The 10,717-nt window shown below is 43.6% G+C and overlaps 2 protein-coding genes across 3 annotated transcripts; one reads left to right on the plus strand and one right to left on the minus strand.

Annotated features, from left to right (window-relative positions):
• Window positions 1-725: 725 nt before the first annotated feature.
• Window positions 726-2,868, minus strand: LOC135793820 (serine protease persephone-like). Of its 2 annotated transcripts, none has more exons than XM_065306024.1 (5): window positions 2,235-2,868; window positions 1,810-2,112; window positions 1,196-1,651; window positions 978-1,135; window positions 726-918 (listed from the first exon to the last, which is right to left on the minus strand). In XM_065306024.1, the coding sequence occupies exons 1-5, from the start codon at window positions 2,332-2,334 to the stop codon at window positions 754-756; spliced, it is 1,182 nt and encodes a 393-aa protein (XP_065162096.1). In that variant the 5' UTR covers window positions 2,335-2,868; the 3' UTR covers window positions 726-753. The 2 variants fall into 2 exon arrangements, with proteins under 2 accessions (XP_065162096.1, XP_065161351.1); XM_065305279.1 differs by having other exon boundaries at window positions 1,810-2,130.
• Window positions 2,869-4,250: 1,382 nt separating this feature from the next.
• LOC135792984 (uncharacterized) lies at window positions 4,251-10,305 on the plus strand. The gene is made up of 3 exons (XM_065303825.1): window positions 4,251-4,982; window positions 7,048-7,535; window positions 7,724-10,305. Exons 1-3 carry the CDS (start codon window positions 4,784-4,786, stop codon window positions 8,048-8,050), a joined length of 1,014 nt encoding a protein of 337 aa, XP_065159897.1. The 5' UTR covers window positions 4,251-4,783; the 3' UTR covers window positions 8,051-10,305.
• Window positions 10,306-10,717: the final 412 nt, after the last annotated feature.

The following is a 10,717-nucleotide window of genomic DNA, read 5'->3' on the forward strand; positions in this document are numbered from 1 at the left end:
ATTGCGTAATTTAGCGGTTCATTGCTATCAATCATCAAAAAAACCAAGCACTTAATAAGCCCCTTATTATAAACAATTCTAATGTGTATAATTAGTTCTGATGCATGTAGAATAACCCAACGTACTCCTTGATCTTTATAATCATGAAACAACATGGGAAAATTTACAAATTGCGTGTGTTTACATCAAAAACTTCCGTAACCTTTTGATACATTTAAGTTTTATCCTACAGAGGTCGCTGGTTGTATTAACTCCATATTTAAATAGGTCAAAACCAGAGTAAACAGTTCCGCGTATTAAAAAAACTGAAATAAAATTCAACGAATGTAAACACAAATAGCTCGTAATTGCGTGTACGTATAAATAAGCAAAACGTCTCACTATCTTCGCTTGTGTTTGCGCGCAGATGACCTATGCAACTTGAACTTGAACAAATCACAGCATAAACAAATAATATTCAAGTGTTTGATGACTCAAATGCGCTGAAATGTGAATTACTCGATCGCGTATAGTTTTCCACCCAACTCGCAATAAATAATTTTCTTAAGAGCAAACAAACACACAAACTATTATAAACTGGTAAATATCAGTTTGTAGAAACTCGCGATGTCAAATTGATTTAGTTTCAAACTCTGGCTTGTTCATAAATACATAGAGATATTGTTTGCTGGTTAGTTTCTGGCTGTAATAGAGTTTAAGGATGTATATAATATATAACCACTAAGTTGACTAAAAAACTAAAAAGTCCATAATTTATTTCGGCCAGACAATTTTCTCAATCCAATCAATATAACTATACACACGTGCATACACTCCTGGAAACGTACCCCCACACCCCCTTCCGAAGGATGTCACGCCGACGACGAAGTATACGTTACTGGCAGGACTCAGTATTTGAATGGGACCACCGCTGTCTCCCTAGATGACCACAATTTACGTGATTATTTCAGCAGCGCACGGAGAGCAAATTGGCCTACCTGACATGCATCGGTTTTACCGCTTGTGGAAATGGCGCACACCTGATCGGCCTGGATGGTGACGGAAATCTGCGGTGCCCGCGAGTAGGACTCATTGCAATCGGATACCTCCACAGGAGATAGGATTCCTTTCTGAAGGACTGGACTAGTTCTACCAGCTAAAAACGAAAATTTTAAAAATTTTCACAAAATCATCAAAAAGAAACCCAATAAATTACCAGTTTCTAAGTGTCCCCAGCCTGTAACTATCAAACCTTTAGGATTATCTGGTTTGGTATACAAACAAGCCGGATGTAAACTGTTGGTGAACGTCACCCCGCGCTCTAACTCAATCAGCGCGAGGTCATTCCGCTTGTTCTTACGCTGGTACTCAGGGTGTACTGTAATATTCGCAATGGCGACCTCCTCGCCGTCGGTTGTCCTTAAATCTGTCATGCCCATGCGCACCCGGACAGGTGCACCCATTGATTGACTAATGATGCAGTGTGCGGCGGTGAGCACGTACCGCTCGCTAATGAGCGTGCCACCGCAGTTGTATGCAATCTTCGGCTCGCCGTCGGTGTCATAGCCCAGCGCACACATATGCGAGAATTCACCTGGGTCAGCGTCTTCCCCACCCGCAATATGGAGGCTGATTGGTTGCTCTTTGAAACGCTCCAATAGATCCTCGCATACTTGAAACATATTTTCAAAGATCATCATAGCTTAACACCTCGTATGATGATGGAATAATTATGAAGGTCATCATGCACGAACAACATTCCTTCCGATTACAATTTGTTTACTTGACCCACAAAGTGCATTTGATGCGTTTTCCGAATGTTAGACTCACCTTGAACACTTTTTCTTATCGAAGGGCCGCGTACCTCTGCTTTGGATGTGGTCATGGTAGTGCTGGTGGTCGTCGGTTTCGGCGTCGCTTTCAGCTTGTCCTTGTCGTCCTCGGACAGGATGACGTCGTTCGGACAGCAGACAATCTCCAGCGTGCCTCGGAACCCACACCGGGCAAAATCATGACTCCGGCGCGCCTTTAGACTTTTGATCACCGGTGGGCACTGCTTGACCACCACGCAGGTACCGGCGCCGGCGCCGCCGCCCGTAAGCTCCTCCTGCTTCAAGTCGCACGAGGAGCCTTCTGGAATTTTCACCATTACTGTGCATTAACAACCGACATTAATATCGCCTTTGATCACTGCGAGAACTGCGAGGCCGCCTTATTAAGGTTATTATTAACAGCTAGAAGAGAGAAATCGCTACCTTCTAACGGGTACGAAGCGATCAAGTTCAAGATCATCAAGAGCACCAGCGTGCCCGACTGGAGGAGATGACACACATTCGGTTTCGACGTCTTCACCATCCTGGGGAAGTGATGCACGGCACTTACAATGAAAAATCACAGTCAACAATTGAATTCATTCACAGCAACAACGATAAAGTTGTAAAACTTTTTTTCTTTCTATCAGCAGGAATTTAATGCACAATAACAAAACTTTGTCACTTTTTGTTTGTTTGCAGTCCTCTTAATTTGCGTCTTTGTCGCTGGCAGTCTTGCGCGGCTCGCGCATAATTAGCATGCATTAATATCTGTAATTAGTAATTATTACAGGCAGTGCTTTGTTGGCATGTGTATGTATTTGCGATTGTGATGTGTAGGAAAAAAAAACAACAATTAGTATGTACAATGTGCGTGCTGTTGATGCGTTGCCGCGGAACTATCAGTGGAGCCGACCGGACCTCTTTCTGACGTCGTTTGTGGTGGCAACTCGCACTCGCGCACCGAACTGAACGGACGGGTCGCGTATCGCACCGATTTAACGCCGCCGCAAGCGATCGCTAATGACGGCCGCGGCGTGATACATGCGCTCCGCGAAGTCGTCAGACAACTAACTAAAACTCTGCTGTGGCACAAGCAAACAAATGCGATTGGTATGCGTTTGCGCCAGTGGCTAAGCTGGAATCCTCCGCTCATCGTAAGCGCGCTGAGTTGCCGAGGCGTTTATCTGTTTTGCGAGCTGATTTTGGGACTGGCCGACGGTGAAAACCCAGTTTTTAGGTTGTTGACCGTGTTTCAGGTTGATTTCAGCTGGATTTTCCGACGTTTACGCATTATTATGTAAGTGGAAATATAGTGAGCAATAATTTGAGTATTTATTGTTAAAAACCGCAGGAATCTGCTTAATTCTGGATCATTTTGATTGTTAGTTAATCAGGCGATATCAAAATATTTATGGAATGAAGTCAACTCTTAATTTAAGCTACAAATATGCTAAAGGATTGTTAAAAACGACATTATTTACTCAATAACACGTCAGAATTGGTTTTGATAACAATTTTATAACATTTTAAACTTTTTTTTAGAAATATTTTAATAGTTTTAATTAAAAAACACGTATTTATCTACCTAATTAAACAAACAACACAAAAATTTAATGTTTAGTTTGTAAATTACATAAAATTAATGAAATTTTTATTTAAACCAGCTTAATTTTCTTTAATTCCGCGGTTTTTGAATTTTTCTTCAAAGTTTACCAGCTTGCCTTTTAGTTATTTGAAAAAATTAGACGCGTCTCTATCACATTTTGCCTGCGGCTTTGAAAACGCAATATGGTAAACTCGGAAATCCGCGTTTCTGCGAATTTGCTCATCAACTAGTTTATGCTTTTCAGTTCCTTCTATGCGCGCCGCATGCTGAAAAGTGTAATGCACTCGAACACAACTTTTAAGCCTTTGGTTATGTGAGAGCGTAATTTGCGTAATTCTATCCTCGAGTATGTTTTATTTTTCACAGGTCACAAAGCGCATTTAACATGAGAATTGTTGCTAGTGGCGCGTATTCACTTAAACGCCCCTAATTGCAAAAATTATTCATCAACGCAAGTACAACGTATTCAAAAAATGTTAATTAGCATAAATTGCAATTGCCTTTCACGTTTCCACATTCTTTTCGCCCCTTTTTACTCCTTTCAGCCGTCGTTGCATACACCGCCGTCATATTCCACGTAGAAAAACCTTCGTAACGTGTTTTTCGTTGTATTTATAAAGCGGCGAAATTAATTAAAGTCTAATTAATGTTAAGAAAGTATTACGTGCGAAACGTAACGGACCAAAGGCGAGTTTTTGTTTCTTTTGGAGTAAAATGAGAGATAGAGAAGTATGAACTGATGGAATCTCAGGTGTAACAAATAAAAATCAAAAAATCTGAAACAAATTTGATTTTCTTCGACAGATGATGTGTTTGAAAATGTACGTAGCACGATAGTTCAGATGCTGGTGATGCGGATGTGCAGCTTGGGAACAGCGAGAGAGGGATGAGCTTGCGTCAGCGTGCGCGTCGGTAGATGAGGTCGCGCGCTGCCGCCGCCGCCGCCACAGTGCATCCTCGTACGTCGCGCCGTCAGTATGCTGTGCCGTGCGGCATCGGGCAACGCCCACTAATACGCTCGGAGTAGACGCGCTCGCCGCCCGCCGCCAGTATTGCTCCAGCCTTGACGGCATTCGCATTCCAACGCCGCAGCGCAACGCACCGCCGCCGCCGGCCGCCGCTTTTTCTCGCTGGCGACGCACGGCCGCATGATACACCACGCACCACGTCCGACGTTAATAAATATTAATGAGTGTCGCATTAATTTCGCGTTAATCGTGACGAACAATTAGATGGAAAATCGTCGGCGATTAAATTAGTTGCGCGGAACGCAAGTTTAATTTGGGCGCTACTTCTTAAAACCAAAAAGAAAAAAGAAAAAAAAACTTCTCAACTCCACAACACCACAAGGAGTAATTTCAAGCTTACCACAGTCAGGACGAAGATGTTGTTCAGTGTTTTCGACAAAAAGTCGAGTGATTCATACGAAAAACTGCGGAATTCAAGCGACGCGCCGGAAAATAAGTGCCAGCGGAAAAGTGCGATCAAATTAAAGTTGACAAACGCGCACTCAACTCGCACGGACAAGATGTGGTGGATACTTTCGCAAGCTCTCGCCCTCCTGGCGCTCACCAGCAGTCGAGGTAATTATGAATCATTTTTCGCGTGTTTTTGTCCAGCAAAACACACAAAAAACCGGCGAAATGATCACTGTAAACTAAATTGTGCGTACAAACACGGAAACAATCTATTGCTGGGGGTGGCGCGAACAAAGAACGCGTGCGAAATTCATCTCCCCCCCCCCCCTCCCAGCTTCAATCGCTTCACTGGGCACCTACTGCTTGTAGCTCGTTTCTTGCTTGTTTAATCATTGTTCAATGCAGGGTAAAAGGGTCGGCTGTTTATAAACGACGCTGTTTCGTTTGTTTAATTCGATGCCGCCGTGCGTTTTGTTGTCCTCGCAGGTACGCGGGGCGTAATGAATGAATTAAAAGCAATTTGTCGTTGTTGATCACGCGCGCGGGAGATGCACGACGCGGCGCGCTTGATTGTCGATCGTTAATTGTTAATCGTCGAGCGACGAACGATTTGACTAGCGCACCGCCCCCTTCGTAGGTTACACGTTTTGTGTTTTCTCTCTGAACGTGGAACGTGGGCGACTACCTCCGCGTTTTGGTCGGGTGGCTTTTTGGGGGGTGGTGGCTCAAGCTTTTCCGGTTTAATTTAATCCCGGTTTGCGTTTGTTTTAGGCGCGCGCGGCCTTTGCCTCCCGCGATCGGGCGAATAAACTAAACAAAACCGAGTTCACGCGAGAGTCGACCGGGGGCAGAACAATGACAATTGGGCGGCCGGAACAATGCCTACACAATCGGTGTTCCCGTGCGCCGGCGGCGCATTGTGCGCGCTTGTCTCGCGCTTCCTTTCTCTTGCCGCGAATTAAAACGGCGTTAAATTTCCAATTCGCGTGAAATTAACAAAATGACTCGATCATATGAAGCATCTTAAGATAGGTATAAAGCCCAAAATTAACATCTTCTTCTTAATCTACTTCTAACTCCTTAAAACATCACATTTATTCTCTTAAACTTTGTATTTTTTAATTTAATTTCATTATTCTCACGATGAATCGTAAAACTCTTAAAAAATATAATTAATTGTCTAATTGATAATCAATAATTTCCAAATTGAAAATTAAAGTAATTAATAGAAAATTAACACGGATATTAATCAAGCGCCAGAGGGCGGCGAGTGGAGGCGAAGGTTTGCAAAAGAGCAGCAGAAAAAAATCAATGAGATTTTACGTTAAATTAAAACCGAGGAAAAAGTTGGCGCCAAAGTCGCCGGAATATAAAGCCTGGCGGGGTGCGCACTGCCCCGAATTTAATATAGCCCACTTTTGTGCAAATACCATCCGAGTCGCCCGTCGCCGCCGCCCGGCCGCATTAGGGCGCAATCGATGGACAGTCGAGCGGGCTCGATTTTCAATATTATTTCCTCGCATGTGAGCCCGGCAGAGGAGCGGCCGCTTATTGGGTAATACAAATGAAGTTTCTTTTCATTGTTTAGAAAAAGAATGGGCGATGGGCGATGAACGATGAGCGCACGCCGAGAGCGGCGAGCGGCGTGCGAATTAATAAGGCCCGCCTGCCGCACGAAGAAACTTTGCGTGGAAAATTGAATGAAACAAGATTTCCGGAAGAAATATCGACGAACGACGCGAAAGGAGAACGGAAGCGATTTGAGTTCATTGTGTGCTGGATTAATGATGGGTCATGCATGCATTTGCGCAGTACGCTTAGTATTTTAGCGCGTCCAATAGTTTTTTTCATAGTCATTTCAAAAGTCATTTTTCAAAAATTATGCACAAAATAATCTGCCATACGTAAGTACCAGCATAATAACAAAACAATCGTGATATAATTGCAAGTTCAATCGCTTAAATTTTCCTTTGTTTATTATAGGTTTTGGGAAGTTCATCAATCATCAACAATAAAATAAATTAAAATGAATTATTCCTTTGTATTGTGGTTGAAATCATTAAAATAAAACAAAACAATGCAAAAAACTCGCTGCCCGAGCGCTTTTTTAAACATCCTTGCAAACCGTCCAAAGAATCCAGGTATCTAACCTTTTAAAGACTTCCCAGCAGTGCAAAACATCAAATTTTAGCAGCCAACGATCAGTAATCAATTATTTTCTTGTTTGCAGTCGAGTGTTTACGCCTGACAAAAATGTCCGCCCCTGGAGTAGTTGATTACCGCTCCACGCTGCATCTCGAATGCCAGTTTGACATGGGTGGTGAGCTGTTGTACGCCGTGAAGTGGTACAAAGATGACCATGAATTCTTCCGCTACCAACCACACCAACAACCACATCAATTATTGTTCCCTGTTCATGGCGTCCGCTTAGCCAACGAAACCATTGATTGTGGCACACGTAGATGTCAGTTGACTCTGGATCATCTGGTGAGGCAACGCAGCGGTGGTGCTTACCGTTGTGAAGTCTCAACAGAAGCCCCAGCATTCCGCCTCATCTCCGAAACACGGAATGTAACAGTTGCGGCGTTACCAGCCGAAGGACCTTGGATTGAAGACTTGGAAGCGCACTACGCCGAGGGGGATATCCTCACGGCGAAGTGTCTATCAGCACCGTCGGATCCACCGCAGTTGATTACTTGGTATATCAATAAGGAGCTGGTAAGTCGAGTTTGTTTGCGCAGTGCAGTCGCAGTGAGTTATTGAAGTTTGCTCGCGATGATCAAATTGAATTTGATCTGAAATCCATCTGATTTCTTGGCTTTCTTCCGGCCGAATCGTGCGAGGCGTGCGAAATTAGCTCCGGCGCAGCGTTTGATTGCGTGATTGTTTGCTTGTTCTGCCCGCAGGCGGCCGGCAAGTACGTCCGCGACATCAAGCGCAGCAAGCCGGACGAGAACGGGCTGGCGTCGTCCTCGCTGATCATCCGGCTGGTCGTCGAGACGCAGAAGTACGGCAAGCACATCGACCTCAGCTGCGTGGCGTCGTTCGACGGGGTGCCGGAATCAGCGCGCACCGCGAGCAAAACGGTGGCGCTCTTCGACCATGAGACGCAGATCCAGCAGCACAGCAATCCGAGCTTCACCTATTGGTACAGCTCAACGACAACAGTGCGCACTGATATCCTGCTGGTCATTACCGCATTAGGAGTGGTAGTACTCCGTACGAATCGATAAGCGGCGTGCAGAGTGTAATTATTGTGCAACCGGGACGATACGTCGAATTAAGATGAAAATGTGTTGTGATTTAAAGGTATAAAGTAAGTTAAAGTACTAGTTATAAGTGTGTAGGGGAGTCGGTGGTGAACCGCGAGTGAAAGTGAGAATTTGAACGCGCGCAATGCTTGCGGCTTGTCTGCATAACATCTCGCGCGGTGCCGGGCCGGTTTGGAAACCAAATAGATAAATCACCAAACCAACATGTGCCGGCGTGGGTCGGCATGCGCGCGCGATAAAAGAAAGCAAAAGGGACGATGTAGTTGAAAGGAATTCGGGCGGGTGGTGGGTTCGCGAAGACACGCGCCACGCGCGAGGACCCGAAAGCACTAGGAACTAAGGACCGTAGTAAAAGAGTCCGTTCCGCGCCATGGAAAAAAAATGGCCAATGAAAGGTAGAAAAACGCAGGGAGAATCCAGCGTAGAGAAGAGAAAAAAAGGTCCCCTGAAGACCAAAAACCTGCTTTGGCTGGCAGCGAGCGAGCGGGTGGTTTGCGTGTCCCATTTGTCGATTTCGTACGATTTGCACATCTTTGCACAACCTCGCACGTGTCCACCCACGTCTAGGCCGAGGCCGTCCGGCCGGCCAAACACGGTAACATGCTTCATCCGCCCGCATTAGCCTTGTCTTGTCGTGTTGTAAGAGGGGACTCACGCAAGCGAGGCACGTTGTGCTGCTGCCCCACGGGCGGCCGGCGGTCGCTTCGGTTCCTATTGCACCTTTTCTACTCGCTCTCTACCCGGACCGGCTTTCTAATCATTATGTGACGATACTCAACTGTCCTCTTTATTTCCTTCGCCGGCACTGGTTAATTTTATTCCTGCGCATGCGCAATTGAATGCACTACGTCCACTATGTATTAATTAAACAATTATCTTCGAATTGTATACTGTTACGCTTGCTGCGCGGGGCGAAGCGGTGAATTTTTCATGAAATTAGCCCCAAACAAGAATATAATTGAACTATTTTGTCATCCTGTGCCGCCCCCAACCACCATTCGCGCAGAGTACACCTCACGCCCCACAAGCGAAAACATATAAAAGCACTTTTCATGATAATTCGATAACGTTACAAAAACACTAATTAATGAGTGTTAGTTAGTATATTATTCATATATATATATATATATATAAACAAATAAATATATATATACTATATGTTACTAAATGGCCAAATAAAATATGATCTAAAGCTCACTCATATCAAGGTATTTAAAAAGCGAGGCAAACTAATTAGCAGAGCTGACGGAAACGGCGGTGGCGGCAACGACAAGAGAGAAGAGGAATCGCCGAAAATCAAAGCGAACGCGATATCCATTAGCGCTAGATATCAAAACGCCCGCCGGAGACACCGATTATTACCAAACTTGAAGCAAGCAGGCAAAATGGAGAAGAGAAAAAATATCATGCCAAAAGTTTTATGAGAATTTTAAACGTTTAATATTGAAAGATTTTTGATTATTTATAAGCTATAAGACGCTCGAGGAGTACTCAAAGAATGTTTATCGTCCTCTTTACTTCGATGAAGCGGTTGTACGATCGCGCGCTCGATTTTATTCGGTCGTCGAAATAAATTTCCGCACACGAAACTGAAATCGCGCGCGACCGATAAAAGCACTCACCATCGAGATGTACTTGTTAATTTAAAGCGTTTTAGTTTCAAATTGTACATAAGAATGAAAATATTTTACCAATAAGATGACAGGCGTAAGTATTATGAGCACGAAACTATGATACGATATGTAAACCTAATGATAGTTGTAATTTATCCAAAAATAAATGCTGGACGAATGACAAAGGAAGCGGAAGTGTGAACGCAAGACTCAATTAAATTAAAACTGAGCGAACAGATGATTATTCAAGAAAACTGTATAAGCAATAAGTTTCCCTAAAAAAAACACTAACTAGGCGAATGAAATGAAAAATCAAATAAACAAAACTATAGCAGAGGACGAAATAAATTAATCCAGAAATTATATAGATATACATAAATTACAATGGTTAATGAGATTTTGAGTGATTTTGATTGAAAACGACTGCGTACGAAATCTATGTCCACATTAACTGTACTATGGTAAATTGTACTATGTAAGAATTGTGATTGGTTTGGTTGACTTCATTTTGCAAGCGAGGAATTTCAAAACCATTATGGAAATGCACTACAAATGGAACTATTATTAAAGTATGAATAAATAAATGAATTATTAAACATTCCAGTATTGACTTTTACATTTGCGCGCAATTACCAAAACCAAACATTGTTCTATTGCAGTCCGGCCGGGAAAGCGCACAGGTGAGTATGTGTAATTTCCATCCTGCATGTGATAACAAAATTTATGATCATATTTTTTTGTGTTTACCAGCAGCGTAACTATTTTTCTTTGCGCGTTTTGCGGTTAAATTAATGCAACGCTAAGTAGCCGGCAAAGGTAGGTACATCGGTTGGTTACGAAGTGGGAAGCGAATAAATTTCACGGCAATTTGCATGATTTGCATTATTCGAACGGTTAGACCAGGGGAAGGCAGAAGCCCGTCCGTGCGCTGGCAAAATAATAAGGCGCCGACAACAACAATGCGAGAAAAATGAAAACAATGCGAATTTATTACCATAATAACTACACGCACACC

The sequence above is a fragment of the Atheta coriaria genome, unplaced genomic scaffold (genome assembly GCF_025399875.1).
Source record: "Atheta coriaria isolate IRGN ID8LTWV9N9 unplaced genomic scaffold, Caltech_Dcor_3.1 hic_scaffold_1_pilon, whole genome shotgun sequence".
NCBI lineage: Eukaryota > Metazoa > Arthropoda > Insecta > Coleoptera > Staphylinidae > Dalotia > Dalotia coriaria.

What these genes read in the sequence shown, in the direction of transcription:
- LOC135792984 (XM_065303825.1), top strand. Translation starts at nt 4,784, where the DNA reads ATGTTGTTCAGTGTTTTCGACAAAAAGTCGAGTGATTCATACGAAAAA. An exon ending in GGCGCTCACCAGCAGTCGAG is followed by an intron (nt 4,983 to 7,047) that starts GTAATTATGAAT and finishes TCTTGTTTGCAG; the next exon opens with TCGAGTGTTTACGCCTGACA. An exon ending in GGTATATCAATAAGGAGCTG is followed by an intron (nt 7,536 to 7,723) that starts GTAAGTCGAGTT and finishes TTCTGCCCGCAG; the next exon opens with GCGGCCGGCAAGTACGTCCG.
- LOC135793820 (XM_065305279.1), bottom strand. Translation starts at nt 2,334, where the DNA reads ATGGTGAAGACGTCGAAACCGAATGTGTGTCATCTCCTCCAGTCGGGC. An exon ending in GATAAGAAAAAGTGTTCAAG is followed by an intron (nt 1,652 to 1,809) that starts GTGAGTCTAACA and finishes ATATGTTTCAAG; the next exon opens with TATGCGAGGATCTATTGGAG. An exon ending in CTGGGGACACTTAGAAACTG is followed by an intron (nt 1,136 to 1,195) that starts GTAATTTATTGG and finishes TTTCGTTTTTAG; the next exon opens with CTGGTAGAACTAGTCCAGTC.